Source organism: Rhinolophus sinicus, linkage group LG13, assembly GCF_036562045.2.
Source record: "Rhinolophus sinicus isolate RSC01 linkage group LG13, ASM3656204v1, whole genome shotgun sequence".
In the NCBI taxonomy this organism is placed as follows: Eukaryota; Metazoa; Chordata; class Mammalia; order Chiroptera; family Rhinolophidae; genus Rhinolophus; species Rhinolophus sinicus.
In genome coordinates, this window is record NC_133762.1 from 25,198,138 (window position 1) to 25,215,746 (window position 17,609).

Sequence of the window (17,609 nt, forward strand, 5' to 3'; positions counted from 1 at the left end):
ACCAATTAAGCTCTGGGAAGCAGAAGGCAAACAGACACAATCAACTGTTTTGTCGGGGTCCCTCACATGGGCAGCTGTTCTCCATTAAATAAACAAGCCATTCGGGCAAAAACAGAGGCATCCAGCAGAACCCGCAGGTGATAAGGAGTGGCCTGCAGCCCCCACCCCTATCCCATGCCGCTGCCCAGCCTGGAGAATGACTCTTCCCAGGGCTCAGCAGCCACCTCCGGACAGCTGGACGAACCTGCTTCAGAGGCGAGGCCCAGACTGTCACCTGTGCCCTTTCTCCCCCGTTCTAGGCGTCCAGGCCACCCTGGGAGCCTCTTCTCCACCTAACCTTTCCTCAGAGCTCCTGTCTGGGAACACGAGCAGCCAGGCCTGTCCTGCTCCACCACGCAGCCTGCACGCTGGTCTGTGAGCCTCGGATGGCTACCATCCCCACACTGACTCCATCCCCACGGCCTGGTCCTTCACCAGAGGCCCTGGGCACTCATCTTGCCTTCATGTGCTGACCTGGTCTGATTAGGACATTTTATCCATGGGGCCCCTGAGAGTGAATGACCAGGGATGGTTTTCAAGGTCTGAGGAATAAGATTTGAGTGAGAGAGAAGGACAAAGAGGGAGAGATGGAGAAAGCATGGTGGGAACAGAGATGAAGATATGAAGAGAATCAGAGACAGGAGACGGAGACACAGAGAAAGGTGGATGCGACAGAAGGGAGACAGAAAACAACATAAGGAGAGAAAGAGGAGAGAGAGAGAATGTAAACAAGATAAGGGGGATTCAGAAAGAGAACATAGATGGAAATAAGAAGGGGAAATGGGGAACAGTGAAAAACAGAAATGGAGGGATGAAGCGGGGGGAAAATGAGAAAATAAGAGAGAAAAGAAGAGGGAAGGGCTGAGTGGCCTTGATAGAAAAGTGAGGTGGGCCAGACAGAGGGTGGCAGGGAGGGCACAGGTTGGGGACAGGAGACAGAGGTGAGGAGACTGGTGGGAGCTGGGTGCCTAGGTCCATAGATTCAGGGCCGCTCCAAACCCAAGCCAACTCACTGCACCTGGCAAGGACACGAAAAAACTCCCTCCTCCCCCCTCCACCTCCTGCCAACCCCATCCCTTTGTCAAAGAAATAATATTCTTAAAGGACAAAGGCCATCCCATCTCAGAAGACAGGTCAGTCTTTGTTGAATGAACTCCATCATCTGGGGACCTCTGGTCTAACCCTCTACCCAGGACCTAGCCGCTGGCCTCAACAGGGCCCCAGCCCTCTATGGCTGCAAAGAGAGAAAAGGGGAGGAAAACAGATGCTGAGCACACTCCCCCTCCCGCCAGCCAGGCCTCCAGTCCCCTGTCAGCCCCACGCCACCAGCAGGGACCTCATCCTGCTCATGGGCAGCTGTATCCCTGGTACAGCACTTGGTACGCAGTAGATGCTTAATCAATACATGCTTAGTCATCGACCAGGAACCCCTCTGCCTCCCTGGGCAATTTCATTCAGCCTCAGGGCTACAGCCACTGGCTCCATGCTGGCCTGGTGGCCTCCAGCCCTGAGCCCCACCCTCGAATCTCCACCTGGGGCTCCACCTGCAAAGGCAGCGGGATGGACTCTCTCCATTCATATAGCAACTTGGACAACTCTCCAGGGAGTTATACAGCACAAAAGGTTACATGCTGTATGATTCCATTTATAGAACATTTCTGAAAGCCAAATTGTAGAAATGGAGGGCAGATTAGCAGTTGCCAGGGGTTGGAGGAGGGGAGGTGAAAGTGGAGACACCGAACCTAAATAAAGTAAAATTGTATAGGACTGATACCACTGTATGGAGCTTAAAACACACAAATGAGTACAAGTCAAACTGGGGAGAGCTGAGTAAGATCAATGGATTGTATCCATGTCAATATCCTCGTCATAATGTTATATTATACTTTTGCAAAATGTTACCACTGGGGGAAACTGGGCAAAGTGTACAAGGGATCTCTTTGTATTATTTCTTACAACTGAATGTGAATCCACAATTATGTCCATAAAGAATTTCAAAGACACGCACACACAGACACACACACACAGACACACACAGAACAGACCATGTTTCCCTACCTCCACCCTGGCCACCCTCGTCCATGCCACCAGCATCTCTCCCTGGACCATCCCAGCAGCTCTAACCTCCACCTCACACACCCAGCGTCTTCCTCCACACCAGCCAGACGCAGGGCACAGCGCATCCCAGAACCCTCCACGGTGGAGTCCCTGCCCTGTCCCCACCGCCTTCTCCATCTGCTCCCCCCACCTTCACCTCCCACTCCAACATGCCACACACTCAGGCCCCAGACACCTATGTACTGTGCTCCTGTCACCTTCCCAGTAAGGCCTTCCCTGATCCCCTGACACGCCCCCCTCCATTTCCCTGCCCTTCTTCACTTTTCTTTCTCCTCTGTGGCACATTATATATTATACTAGACCATCATTCAGGGACATTCTCTGTCCTCCCTGGGTTCTGAGAATCTGAAACAGCGCCTGGCTCATATGGGTGAGTGGGTCATAAGTATTTGTTGAATGAATGAATGAATGAATGAATGAATGACAAAAAAGGAGGGGAAGAGAGTGGCTATTTGGCATCAAAGGCGTTAAGCCCAGCCCAGGGGCTGGGGAAGGACGAGGTAAAGGGCTGGGGTCACACAGGTGGCAGCTCCTGGAGCAGCCAAGGAGAATGTGGGGGGAGGGAGAGGTGGTGTGTGAGCACAGAGGGGGGATGGGTGGGGCTGTGTCCAGGCACAAGCTCCCAAGGTCTCCAGCACAAAAGGGAAGAAGCCCAGGCCAGGCCATGCAGTCCACCCCACCCCCACCCCACATACTCTCAAGAGAACAAGAAACGGGTTGGGGTGCATCCCAGAGGCCCAGGGGCCAAGCTATGGGGCTTCCCACCATCTCTCTATCCACACCCTCCCCCAAACATGTGACTCACACTGCTTGTGGGAATGAGGGTGGGAATAGAGGTGGGGGTCACAGATGTCCTCAGATTTGAACTTGTGACATCTGCTCCAAAGCCCCACATGGAACGGCCAGCACGGAGCACAGGGTCCCTTCGTTCAGCACAGGAAACTGTATCCCATTTCCAAACCCTCAGATAGCAGTGGTCCTTTCTAGCTGGGTGCCCTTGGCAAGTTACTTAGCGTCTCCGTGCCTAGGTTTTCTCATTTGAAAACAGGGCTAGGGTATTCTGCCCATGTAACTGCCAAGTGCTTAGAAAACAGTAGTGCTCAACGACTGCTGGCTAATTTCATTATTATTATGGCCCCCAGAATTCATTTTCTTTTTAAATGCCACCATTAGCTTGCGAACAGCCCAAGTGTACAATTTCATAACATTGCATTTTTTAGTACTAAATTCATTCAGTTCCAAAACATGACCATTTAAACGAAGTCACAATTGTGGGAGCCAATTCTAGTAGAGCTTTGATTTTTAATCACAGGAGCTTCAACAATTCTAAATGCCAGGAAATCGCTCAGCCACCAAGCGGCATGGCTCACCTATCAGTTAGGGCACGTGGCTCACACGAGGTGCTCAATAAATGCCCGCTGGTCAGATAGTGACACAGGTTACAGGAGGCGGCACTGGGCACAGACACGGGCAGCCAGAGCCACGAGCAGCCTATGGTTTCCCATTTCTCTCATAGCAATGACTACTGCCATCTGAGCCCCTCCTGGCCACCCCGTGCCTGCCCCCCCACCACACCCCAACCCCACACACTCTTCAGACCACTGCCTGAGACCTCTGGAGCCAGGTCTAGGCCAGAGACCGGAAAGGAAAAGTCGGACCTGGGGCCGCAGTGCTGGGATCCCCTTTCCAGGTCACAGTGGGCACCTCCCAATCGGGCTCACGGATGTCCAGCTGTGAAACAGCCCCCCCCCGCCCCAGCTTCTCGCTCCATTTAAAAGCCAGCGTTACCCCTCTCCAACTAGGTTCCCGGGTTAATTATTAGGACTCTCCAAGTAACGGGAACTTTGGCCTTGACTTTGGGTCTGGCAACGTGACAGAGTGTGATGGTATCAGCCAGACCAGGCACCTGGATGAATTTACTGCTTAATGAGACGTGGTTTATTTTCCCAGCAGAAAGCTGACCATGGACGAAACCAAGCTCAAGAGCTTTCTAGGCTCCTTGGGCATCCAAAGGATCACCCTTTCTCCAGACGCCCCAACCTCAGCCTCAGGTGTCACTCGGGTACCTGTATTCATGAAGGACGCACCTGCGCTCATCACATCACCCCAGAACCTGAGATGGCTGATTGAAGCTGCCCACCCTCTGCCCAGGCCACCCTCACTCAGTGACAAGCCAGTGCAAAACGAGGCCTGAAAATTATGTTCGCGAACTTGTTGCAACGATGTTGCTAACCTTTTTTGATATCAGAGGGATTATTCATTATGAACTTGTACCAACGGGAGAAACAGTTAACCAAGGTTACTATCTGGAAGTGCTGAAAAGGCTGCATGAAAAAGTTAGATGACCTGAACTTTTCACCAACAATTCATGGCTCTTACATCACAACAATGCCCCAGCTCACACGGCACTGTCTGTGAGGGAGTTTTTAGCCAGTAAACAAATAACTGTATTGGAACACCCTCCCTGCTCACCTGATCTGGCCCCCAGTGACTTCTTTCTTTACCCAAAGATAAAGGAAATATTGAAAGGAAGACATTTTAATGACATTTAGGACATCAAGGGTAATACGACGACAGCCCTGATGGCCATTCCAGAAAAGAGTTCCAAAATTGCTTTGAAGGGTGGACTAGGCGCTGGCGTCGGTGCATAGCTTCCCAAGGGGAAGGTGACCATAGTGATATTCAGCAATGAGGTGTGTAGCACTTTTCTAGGATGAGTTCGTGCATAGTTGTCAGACCTCAGACCTCGTGCCACACTGTTCCCTCCCAAAGTCCCTTCCTTACCTACGTCACTGACGCCCCCGACCTGTCTTCTGTCCTTCTCTGTCCTTCACAGAAGTCAGAAGCACGCTGCCCTCCTTATAATTACCAGCTAATTGCACCTGCCTGTGAGTGTTACTTTTTGGGGAGGCCGGGAACTTAGGGAGGGACCCAGTATCACCATTTCTTTGTCCTTTGGTGCCCAACTCACGGCTGTTATCATTAACAGCTCCCACATACCAAGTCACCTACACACTAAGCATGTCACCCTGGCGTGCACACAGGTGCAATGAGGACACCAGGTCTCCAAGGGGACAGTGGGTGACGCCCGTGCCACCCAGCCAGTGGACACAGACCAGACTCAGACCTGATGGTCCTTCCACACAGGTAGGTGGCCCACTGGGGCCCACAGCCATCTGAGGAGGGAGGGCCCTGATGAGAACCCTGAAGGCAGCAGAGGAGATGCAGGGGGAGGGACAAAAGGGAGTGGGGTGCACAGGGAGGTTTAGTGACTGTGTGTGAGACACAGGGAGACAGAGAGGCATAGACGGAGACCCAGAGACACATGGAGAGAGGCAGACATATATGCAGACGAATGGTTCAGAACAGGGATCCGGGCAGACACACGAGGAGAAGAAACTGGCAAGGGCTGAGATCTCCATGCGGCGGGGACCACAGCCTGTGTGGCCCCCAGGGTGTCACATGAACATGTGGTCCATGGTCGGGAGGACCCGGAAGAGGGGTACTTGGAGGGGACCCAGGATGCCCCGGGGCCTGTCCCCTGAAGACCAGCATCATCTGAGACGTGGCCTCAGGCAGGACCTCTACTGAGGGGCCCCAGTGCAGAGCCACCCCCTCAGCCAATCCAGCCGTGGTCCTGGTGTGAACAGCATGGGAAACTGGCCCGGGAGGGGTGGGGGATGGCGGCTCAAGGAGCAGTGAGCTGGTGGGATGGGTGGTGAGATGGGTGGTGGCTCCACATAAGCCCACGGGTGGAGGAGGAAAACCATCAGCCCCTCAAAGGGAGCTTTCTACAAAATGATCCCAGCAGCCGATACTCACTTAGCACATGCTGGGTGGGTGCTGGGATCTGCCGAGCACCGTGTGAAGACCTGGTCATGCTCTGGGGTCGGATAACAGGGATATCTGGGCTGCGTTTCTTCCCTCCCCCTGCTGACAATGCGCAAGTGATCTCCCCTCTCCCTGCTCAGCCGCTCTTGTACAAAATGGGGCCAGTGATGGCAGAACCTACTGCTAAGTAAACGAGGACAGTGGTCAGCCCTGAGGGCCTAGCGTGATGCCTGCTGTGAAGGGAGTCCTGGCTCTTCCACTCATGGTCTGTGAGCCTCGGCACCCAGCATAGTGCCCACGACACAGTAGGTACCGGAGAGAACTTCGCCAAATCAAGAAGGAATCATGCACATTTCAAACTCTCAACTGGATCCCAGGAGGCAGGAGCACTGCTCCCCTATTCCACAGGGGAAAGGTGAGACCCTGTTCCAAGATCGTAGAGCTAGCAAGCAACCCCGCCAAAGTACACACCCAGAGCCGTCGGGCTCCAGAACCCAAGCTTTCCTATATTTTTAAACTTTTTATTCTGGAAATTTTCCATATGTATAGGAAATGTGCAAATGCAAACAGGAAACAATGCTGAGCGCCACACAGTACTGCCCAGTTTTGGCAATTATCACACATCTGGACCAGTGGTTCCTAATCAATTTTGCCCCCAAGGACATTTGGCAATTTCTGGATACCTTTCTGGTTGTCATAACAGGAGGCGCCTAGTGGGTAGAGAGCAGGGATGCTTGTAAACATCCTACAAAGCACAAGACTGCCCCCACCACAGAGAATGATCTGGCCCAAACGTCAATAGAGCCGAGGTTGAGAAACCCTGGTCTGAGTCCAAATTCTCAACTACTCCTTCTCCGAATGCTGCAGGCACCGGTCTACACTCCCATTAGAAAGGGGGGGTGGGGCCTGCATTATCAGACGGAGAACTGGGAGGACAGAATCTCTATGAAAAGTGACCTTGGAGTGACACTCTGGTTAGAAAAGGGGGCTTTAGATGCTGCATTTGTCGACATGTTGCATAAGACTGAGAAAATACTGTCTGGCTCAAAAAGTAGGGGTGCCTGAGGGAGAGTATCTTGGGGGTTGAGGGCCCCCACCAACCACCTTCCTTGGCACTGCATCCGTGGAGCCAGACCTGGCCCTTGGACCCTTCACATCCTAGGTGATGCCCCCTCACCCCAAACTAGGAGACTCAAATGGCCAGACTGGGCCGGGAAAGGCAGGTGCCCCACCCAAGCGGTTCATGTCCTGGGCTCTGTGAGGTGCTGTCCAGTGGCTGCCACACCCGCACTGGGACCCATGTGGCCAGAGTGAGCTGCCTGAGCAGGCTGGGGTCACAGGTTCCACTTTCCAACCTCCCGCAATGGGCACGGAGCAGCTAATGAGATGCTGGCGGTGAAGGCTAAGTAGAATTGCTAGCCACACAAGCCATGGACAGGACTGGAGCCAGCCAGGGTCCTCAGTTCAGAGTCCAATCCTGCCTGCTCAGCGTAGCCCCCCACTCGAGTTCTCAAGGCCAATCCCCCACTGTTCTCCCCCTCCCACCCTCCCTCCTTCTCTCCCACCCTCAGGAAACAGGCATTGGATCCATGCCCAGGCCACGCACCAGGCTAGGCACTAATTCACCACAGAGCTTTGCCAAGGTAGAGATGGAGGCCTGTGAGCCGACAGGCCCCCCGAGATTTCCTTGAGCCTCTCAGATTTGTCTTAAAAATCCACGGATTTCACATACAAATCTACATCCTCAACCTCTTTTTTATAAAGCGCAAGGTCAGGCCATTCTGAGCCTTTATTCCTGGCTGGAGTTGCGGGAACCTGCCTTCTCTGCTGGCCAGTCCCCACCTAGCCCCTTTGCCTCTCCCTGCCTGATCCTGGTGAAGACTTGACTTCCGATGCCTGGGGCATGAAGATTGTGGGGCTCTGGAATCAAACATGCCACTACCTGGCTAAGTTAAAATGTTCTAACTTCTGTGTGCCTCAGTTTCCTCATCTGTAAAGTGGGAATGGAAATAGTCAGTGGGCATGAAAATGAACCAAGCTAGGGCAGGTCAAGTGCTAGCATGTGTCAGCCCAAAGAAGAGCCCAGAAAACTGTTCCTGGTGGCATCATCGTAAGTAGTAAGTCAAAGACAAGACAGTCCCTACTCCTGAGAAACTCTTGGTCTGGGGCAAACAGGTGACCCCACAGTGACTACTCCCGCAAGGTGCTATGTCAACAGGGAAATGGACAGGGGGTTGGGGAGCCCAGAGGAATGTTGCCTGGGGAATCCAGGTGGCTTCCCAGAGGTGGTGACATTCCTTTGACTTGGCCTTGAATCATGAGTAAACATTACCCGGCAGGGAGCAGGAAGGGTATTCTAGGCAAAGGGATCAGTATGTGCAAAGGCCACAGGCAGTGTCCACCAGCTCCGGGGACGGCAGAGCCCAGGCTGAGGACACTGCTGTCACAGTGATGCCCCCAATGGTGGCAGTGTTTGCGAAAGGGTACACTGAGTGTGTCCCACCAACCAGGGAGAAGCTGGAGCGCTCCCATGTAGGCCTCAACAAACAGGGCCCCCAAATAAAAGCCCCTCCTTATCAAAAGGAACTTCCTCCCCACACACCCTCAAAAATCTCAACAAGAATACACGGCATTAAAAAAAAATCTGGTTCCCAAACCAGCCTGCCAAGAGCCCTCTGTCCTGCCCAGCACGCATGCCACCAAATATCCATTAATGTGTGAGTGCTAAGTAACTGCTGGGAGCCATTCAGTGGGGGGTTGGTGAGGGGGGTGCTGGGGACCAGCGCCACTCAGCCCTCCATTGTCGCATTAATATTTGCCATCTGCTCATGTTGCATTTTTACCGCAAGGGATGACGGGGCAAAAGGAGAAGGCGCCATGGAACCTCCTCTGCCTTCTTTGTGTTGGTGCCTTGCTGGTCTCCACTACAAGATAAAGCCCCAGCCAAGCCTGCCTCCTTCCGGGAGTCAACCTCCAGGGGAACTGGGCAGAGGGAGGGGGAGGCGGCCCAGCCGGGCAGAGCCTTTCTCCTTCCCTCCCTCCCTCCCTCCCTCCCTTTCCGCTGAGCTGGGCGGGTGGGGAGGGAGCTGGGGGGGCACAGAGGAGGAGGGGAGGAGACGCCAAGCCTGGCACTGAGGACTCCTGCAGGCCAGCCTGGGCAGGGCAGCTCCGCCCACAGCCTCCATTACCTCCATGAAAGCCCTTGAGGCAGCCCCAAGCCGCAGGGAGAGAGACAGGCGTGGACACTCCCTCCCAGCTCTCCAATGCCTGGAGATGGCCTCCGGAGAAATCTGGAGAGGCCATCAAGGGCCAGGGAAGTCATAAGAGTATCTATTGATTCATATTTACCACGCACCTACTATGTGCTCCACCTGGGTAGGAAACTCAAATACCCACAGGTAAGAACTGAGAATGGGTGACCTGGGCCAGATGGTGGCTCGGCAGGCATGCTGCTCAGGGGCCCAGACCTCTGCTTTTTCAAGAGAAGCCAGAAGTACAGATTCTTACGTGAAATTTGCTTTTTAATTCAAATGAAATGAATACATATCCCAAGCCGGCCAAAGAATATATATTGATGGGGTAGATTTGGCCCAAGGTTCTCCAGTTTGCAACCTTGGCACCAAGGCTGTAGTCCCTGCCCTTGGGAAGATCACAGAGGGAGGGGAGAGACACACTGAGCAAGGTCAAAGCTGGATCAAAGCCTGGATCTGCCACTTATGCTGTGTGACCCTGGGCAAGTGAACAGCCTTCTCTGAGTCTCAGGTCCCTCCCTCATGAACTGGACTAATAACACCTACCTCGGGGACTGTTCTAGGAAGTTGGAACAGGGCACAGAAAGCCCTTCATGTACATGCTCGATATAACTACAATAGTTGGAGCAATATCAGATGTTCAATGAAATTGCTGGCCATTAGTCCCGCTGCTGCTAAGAGCTGAAGGCTCCTGCTTGGACAAAGAAGTGAGGGAGCTGCCTCTCCCCTGTTCCTTAGTCCCAAATGCCTCTGAAGGTGTGGGCCTGTGGGGTACAGGCCATCAGCCTAAAATCCAGAGCTGGGGAGTGTGCTGGGTACGACTCACAGGTGCAACAGATTTTTCCCACAGTGTTTAACATCTAGGGGGAAGAATCCCAAAGAGATGTCCAGCTTCTTTCCCCAAATAGGAAAATCTGGCTATACTTGGCCCCCATCTCTGTAAGGCCGCTGCCGGTCCACGTCCATCCCTGCAATTCACCACAGTCCGCACCACTCTTCCTGTGTTACACCTGGCAGACACACTCATTTATGTTACCAGATCGCCCTGTGGGCATTTGTGGGGTAAACAGGTGGACCGAGCAGGCCCAAGTCCAGGCCAGGCCACAAACCAAACCCCCAGTCCGCCTGGCTCTGTAAGGATGTCAGGACTTGGCCCCAAGAGGTTTTGGTATTAGCCAAAGAGACTTCCTTGGTTAGCACCACACTCTTATCCATCAGGAAAATTAATCAAAATGACACCTCATGAACAAGATGCTTTGGCTCGGCAGAAAATAAACAGTGGTTTAAACAAATTAGCAAGGCTGTTCCACGCCCCTGGGCACACGTGCCGAGGGGTAGGCCTGGCACAGTCAGCAGTATACCCATGGCGCTCACCGGGCCTGGGCCAAGGGGACACGGCCACCCCTGATGGTCTCCCGAGCCTTTCCAAGGCCTGTGGCCTGTGTGACTAGCTCCATCTCACACTTTCACTTCTGCACACATCTGAGATCATCTCCATCTGAGACGCCACAGACCCTCTGTGTACAGGCGCGGGGCTGACAGCCGCCTCCTCGGGCATGATCTCTGGGACTCAGACCCTGGTCCAGGAGACCTGTCCCCTCCCTCACCTGGAGCCTCTTTTGTCTCTTCCGGTTGGACAAGGGCCCTGAGACCCTGAGAGGCAAGAATAGCAGTGAGCTCAGGGCACAGAAGATGTTTCCAGGCTGAGGAAATACAGCCCTAACGACTGAACTCTGAAGCCTGGAGGGCACCCACGCACCCTGCTCTGCTTTCTCGTTCAAGTCTCAGCAAGACAACGCAGACCCTGAATGCCAGCCTTAGCTCGGGCCAGAGCACGAGCCCTGGCAGTGCTCCAGGCAAAGCAAATTCGATCAAGTCACTCCCCTCTATGAACCCTTCCATGGCTCCCCACTCTCCTTAGAATAGTCTTTAAGTTCTCTGCGTGGCCCGAGGCGCTGCCCAATCTGGCCCTGGCCTCATGTCGTCCCCACTCCCCCCCCATCACTCAGCCAACCCACTTGGACTTCCTGCTACTCCTCAAGCAGCAGGCTGGGTCCCACCTTCGAGCCGTTGCACTTGAGGTTCCCTCTTCTGGGAGCACCTGTTCTTCCAACTTGAGACTGACTCTTATTCATGACCCAGGTCTCAGTTTACATGGCCTTTCCTAAGAGGTCATCCCTGATCCCCCTCACAGCAAGCCAGGGCCCTCTTTAGAAACGACTGTCTACTGACTTTCCTTAGGATTGGGTTGTCCGTATTCTCCCACTAGACACAAGCTTCCTGAGGGAAGAGATGACAGCTCTCTCGCCAGACAGTATGGGATAGAGTCAAGAATGCGGGTGCATACCCTCATGCCCAGCCTTTTGACCTTGGGTAACCTTTCTGTGCCTCAGTTTGCTCACCTATAAAATGGGGATAAAATAGCCCCTCACCCATGGGGTGTTGAGTTGACAACAGTGCCTGGCCCTGCAGGGCTGGCTCTGTGTCACCACCACCACGACACTTGCTCACCGCTGAGCGATGAGGCATTCTGTCTTGTACCAGGACATTCTTGACAAGCAAAGCTGGCTTTTCAGTCCCAGCAACGCTCAGAACCCTCCTTTGGAGACTTCTGGAGTCTTTCTCTTCCTTTGTATTCCCACTGCTTTAGTGGAGTCTCTCGTCGCTTTGCATCAAACCCAGACCAGTTTTCTAGTGAGCATATAATTGTGCCCAGCTCAGCGGATAGGTAAGCTCTCTGAGGCTCACAGCAGCAACATGAGCTGCCCACAGTCACACAGCTGAAAACACCACAGTGAAAGAGAAGTACAATTCTTAGTTAAAATCTTGGAACGTTATAAGGATCAATGGAAAAGCACAACCAAAATCTTTGCTTGTATGTAGTGCAGCATGAAAATGTGGACCTTTACCATGAAAACATGCACATTTTGGTATCTGGGCGCTGAGGGCCCAGGACACCAGGCTGGCCCTCCCGCTGAGGACTGACCACAGAGCTCTCAGGCAGCTCAGCTAGGCTTGGGCTGGGCTTCAGGGGAAGCTCGTCAGCAGGTGGTATACGGGCGTCCCAAGGCCACCCCCTCCACGGCCTCCTAGGGCCAGCCCAGGCCACAGCCAGCACCCAGTCACAGGGACAGGTGCGTCTGGGTCCGTGTGCTGGGGCAGCGGGTGGGGGGCTCTGCCCCACTCAGCTGCCCCCCACCCTCACCACTACATCTGCAGAGTGAGGAAGTAAAGAGAGAAAGGACGGAGGCAAGGAGGGAAGGTGGGTCTGGCAAGGCAGAAAAAGCAAGGACCAATTTTCTCCCATCCCCCCAAAGGGCCCCTGCCCAGCTCCAGGGTCCCCACCCATTCCTGACTCTGGGAAGACCATGGTGGGGGCAGCGATGTGTGGCCTATTTCCTTTGGGGAATGGGCTTCCAGGGGAGTGGTGTGGCTCACCCCACAGGGACAGGACCCATTGCTAGCATTCCCCTGGTGCCAGGCGATGCCCAAGAGCCCCTGTCCCACCCCAGCCTCCACTCCACAGGAGCCTTGGAGGGCGGGCGGGGGCAGGCGATGGAATCTGGGTTGTGAGGAGCAGCTTCTCACTACTGCATGGGGCAGAAGGTCTGCTGCAGACTCTCTGAGGGTGATGGCAGTGGTCAGTGAAAGGCAGTGTCCACCTCAGGCCGGCACTGAGGGGAACTGACTTGAGACAGTGTGAAATCCTGGCTCAGGGAAAGTCCAGATGCAAGAAACACAGAACCATCTGGGCGTTCTTTGAGGACTCCACCCCCTAGACAGCAGTTCCAGTTGTTGAAACCAGACACAGGAAGACCTGGCAGAGCCAAGCGGTACAAAGCGCTGGCTCTGGGACCAGGCCTCACAGGTTCAAACCCCAGCTCCACCGCTTCCGGGTGGGCAAGCAATTTGACCCTTTGGCACCTCAGTTTACCCAACTGCAAAATAGGGATGATGACGAGACCTACTTCTCGGGGTGAGGTGTAAGGTGCCTGCAGAGTCAGGGCTGCAACACAAGCCGTGAAGACAATGAATCTAGAAGGTACCCTCAGCTAGCACCCTAGGGGCATGTGGAGCCCTGGAAACCCCCAGGCCTACACACACACGTGTGTGTGTGTGTGTGTGTACACGCTCACCTGCACAGTCTGCCCCAGACAAAGCCCTCCTGGGACTAAGATCAACATGCCGGGGGTACAGAATGACTCACCACCCCTGGCTGCAGCGTGTTTCCTGGAACAAGTCACCACAGGTAGGCCTGGGGGCCCCGCGTCTGGCAGAGATGAGAAGGTGCAGGTCCTGGCACGTCCAGCCACACCCTGGTGGGATCCTGCTGCAGGAGGGGGCGGGGGAACCCCAGTTCTGGAGCCCCATGGGCCTGAGGTCCAACCCTAGCACTGATCTCAGATACGTGACTTTCCCTGTCCAGGCCTTGGTCCCTGCCTCTAAATGGGGACACTAGTGCCAACCACATGGGGACAATTGTGCAGATCACCCAGCAGGCCACAGGCAGCCAAAGTCCTCTGACCTTCCTCCCCTAACGTGCTTCTAAAGGCATCAGTGGGCAGAGCACTGTGTGACTGGGGCACTCCTAGACACCCAGGAACAGTTTACCATAACTCCAGGGAGAGGCGGACAAAGGGAGCAGCTCATGAGTTCACTGTCACTGGAAAGGAGAAAGATTGCATTTATCCAGAGGGGGCAATCCCAGAGGGTTTCTCAGAGGAAGTAGTATTAACTTGGGCTCTGAAGGATCACTAGGAGTTTCTAGACCATAAGATCTGCGAGTCCACTGTCTAGCTGTTACTACCTTGGGCAAGTTACTCACCTTGAGGCAGGCAGGTGAGCAGCGCATGCCTCAGGCGGGTATAAGACAAGATGGAGCAAAGGGTCCTGGCAGGGACTAGAGAGCGAAAGCCCAGTTAGGTATCACCAGTCACGTTGTTTAAATAACATTGGCTGGCCAAACGGAATGAATTCACACATGCCAAGTTCTGTCTTGGGCTGCATGAGCACAACCCCTGAAACTTTCTACACTTCCATTGCCTCATTTGTCAAGTGAGAATAATGTTACTACCCCACGCACATGAGGACTGGAAAAGGTAAACAAGTCAACACACATGAAATGCCTAATGCAGTGCCTGGAACACTGTAACCACTCCATACATGAGCCTCTGTGGTAACACAAAAGGGAGATGTAGGAGCAGACAGGAGGAAAAGGGGGAACACAGCAGCAGAGGGGGGCCCACAGGAGAGCCCAGGAATAGTGAGAGACCCCACTGGGGCCATAGGGTGGTCGGCTGGGTAGACATGCCCGGGACAGGTCAGCCAGGGCTGCAATCCAGCCTTGTCACAGCAGTCTGTGTGTTCCCAGACAAGTCCCTTCACCCCCCTGAGCCTCAGTCTCCTCATCTATAAAATGGGAGAGATGGTAAAAGTGCCTTCTTCCAAAGATTAGTTTCAGAATTAGATGCCATATAAAACAGCACACAGAGCACTTAGAAGAGACCTAACATAAACCATCATTATAATTATCAAATACAGCCTAGGACAGGGTTTCTCACACTCAACACAACTGACATTTAGAGCTAGATAATTCTCGGTTGTCGGGGGCTGCCCTGCACATTGTAGGGTGTTCAATAGCATCCCTGGCTTCTACCTGCTAGATGCCAATAGCACCCTTCACCTCCAATTGCCAACCAAAATGTCTCTGACATTGCCCAGTGTCCCCTGGACTAGCGGGTCAGCACATGATAAGTTGGAACAACAGACATGGTTTAAACACTAGAAGTCTTAACTGCAGGATGAGTCTGGCCTCAGTGTTTCCATCAGTAAAAGAGACACAATGATCCTTCCTTTTTTACGAGGTGGTAGGGAGGATCCAGGAAGCAGAGATGGAGGCAGGAGAGGCCTTTGCAAGTCACAAAGAGCCACACACAGGCTGAACACCCCACCACTGTCCCCAGGCCCTCTGGTCTGCAGGAGGGTGACTTGTGCCTTGGGAAGGAGGACCTGGTCTGAATTCTGGATCTTGCTCTGAGCATGTCCTTAGGTTTGTAAGGACAGGACAGGAGGGCAGGGTCTGTTTCTGCTCAGATGGCCCACGCCACTCAGCAAACAGCAGGCGCTCAATAAATGGTGGATGAATAAGCGAGCAGTCACAGCCCTGAAACTCAAAGCTCACAGCAAGAAGAGGTGCCCAAGGGAGGGACTGAGCCACCCAGCCACCTGGGCCAGCCCTCCCCTGGCCAGCCAGACACCATTTCCTGTCTGCAGAAATGAGACATGCCCTTTGAACTCTCATTTCCTGAGCCCCTCTCCCCACTCCAGGGCCTGGGAGGAGGTGGGAGGTGGAAAATACTCACGTTCCTGAAGGAGGGGAGCCCAGCGGATCCCAGCCACCTCCGCAGGGCCTGTGAGAAAGGCCCGTGGTCCCTCTCAGCCTGAAGCACGTGGTCTTCCAGGAAGGAGACATGGTGCCCCACCATCTTGACGAAGGCCTGGTGGAGAGAGAGGAGAGTGGGGGTGCCGCATCTGCCACGGACTGGAGCACATTCCTGGCTGCGCTCCCTCAGCCAGCAGAGACACCAGGCCCTTAATCACAATCACTGCCGCCAGCGGACTCCTGGAGAGGTCAGGCCTGCTTAGCTGGGAGGTCACCTTCAGGAACCCTGACTGACAATGACAGTAACAGCTCCCACTGGTAACCAGGCCTGACCAAGCCTCTACTTGTGTCCTCCCATACTCTCCCCATAGGGACCCTGGTTTATAGAGGGAAGCCAAGGCTCAGAGAGGTTGAGTCATCTGCCCAAGGTCACACAGCTCTCTCTAGTCCTCACTCTCCACAGGGCGTTTGCACCAGCTCTCTCCATACCGGCAGCACCCTTCTCTCTGTCCTTGATGGGATGAGTGCTGCTCATCTTTAAGGTCCTGGATTGACTGTCCCCTCCACAGAGAAGCCTTCTCAGACTACCTGATTGAATACAACCCGAGTCACTGTGGAGCCACCCAGTTTTCTGTCTTCTTAGCCTTCCTCGCCCTCTGAACTTCTTTCTTGTGTATTTATTCACAGTCGACCTCCCTCTAGAATGTGAGTTCTGAAAGGGCAGGTGCTGAGTCAGTGTTGTTCACAGGCCAAGACCAGAGCCTGGTCAGCTAGAAGGGGTTCAGCTGGATGGTGAATGTATGCACACATGAATGAATGCATGCATGCATGCACGAATGAATCAATGCATCCTTAGCAAAAAGACACTGGATGAACCCAAGATGGCGGCATTGTTGTGCCATTGCCACCCCAGGGCTCTGGCAGGAGCAGAGGTGAAAGGCTGAAAAAGCCACATCAGGGGTGTGTGTGTGTGTGCACGTGTGTGTGTGTGTGTGTGTATAGGGTCATGGGCTGGAAGCTTCCTTTAACCAGGGCTCTGGCCCTAGAGCTCAGAGGCCTCACTCGGCCAGCACATCTGGTTGTAAAACACAGAAGAAAGTCCTGCGGTCCCCTTCCTCCAGCCGATTCCAATTTTACGCTCCCTGCGCTAATACCAGTCTGGTGGGGAGTGAGGCCGCGGAGGAATGCGCGCTCATGAGGTCTGACCAGCTTCCAAAATGCTTGCCAGCAAGGGCAGGCCGGCCCAGCCAGGCCAGGAGAGGCCAAACCTGGGCTGCCCCAGCCTGCAACCGACTGGAAGAGATAAGAGACAGGGGACACACACGCATGCATCCCCACAGATGGGGGCTGGGGGACAGAAAGAGTGTGACAGCTAATCATAGCCACCCTGGTGGATGGGTGTCCGGAGTATGGGAGTATAAAATAAAAATTCTACATATTTTTCACTACAATGAAAATGTATTACTTTTATTATCAGGAAGGAAAGAGGGAAGGAGGGAGGAAAGGAAGGAGGGAGGGAGGGAGGGAGGAGGGAGCACTCACCTCCCTCTAAATCACCCTCGGTAATTGTGATCGACAGAGTAACACCCCTCTCCCCCAAAGATGTCCACGTCCTCATTCCCAGAACCTGTGAATTTATCACCTTACATGGCAAAAGAGACTTTGCAGATGTGATTAAGGATCTTGAAATGGGGAGAGGATGCTGGCTCATCCAGGTGGGCCTGACGTAATCCTAGGGTCCTTATAAGAGGGAAGTGGAGTGTCAGAATAGGAGAGAGGCTGGAAGATGCTATGTGTTTGCAGGTTTTGAAGATGGAGGAAGGGGCCATGAGCTGAGAAGTGCAGGCAGCCTCCAGAAGCTGGAAAAGGCCAGGACGAGGATTCTCCCCTAGAGCCTCCAGAAGGAACCCTGCTGACACCTCAACTTCAGTCTGTAAGACACATTTTGGACTTCTGACCTCAGCAGCTGTCAGATAATAAATTCATGT

The 17,609-nt window shown here is 53.8% G+C and overlaps 1 protein-coding gene across 1 annotated transcript in view; it reads right to left on the reverse strand.

Moving 5' to 3' along the window:
• BCAS4 (breast carcinoma amplified sequence 4) overlaps window positions 1-17,609 on the reverse strand; it is a 53,286-nt gene that overhangs the window by 11,592 nt on the left and 24,085 nt on the right. The window contains exon 4 of the mRNA XM_019726091.2: window positions 15,602-15,736. Within this exon, the coding sequence (XP_019581650.1) occupies window positions 15,602-15,736 (135 nt within the window). The remainder of the gene's footprint in view (window positions 1-15,601; window positions 15,737-17,609) is intronic.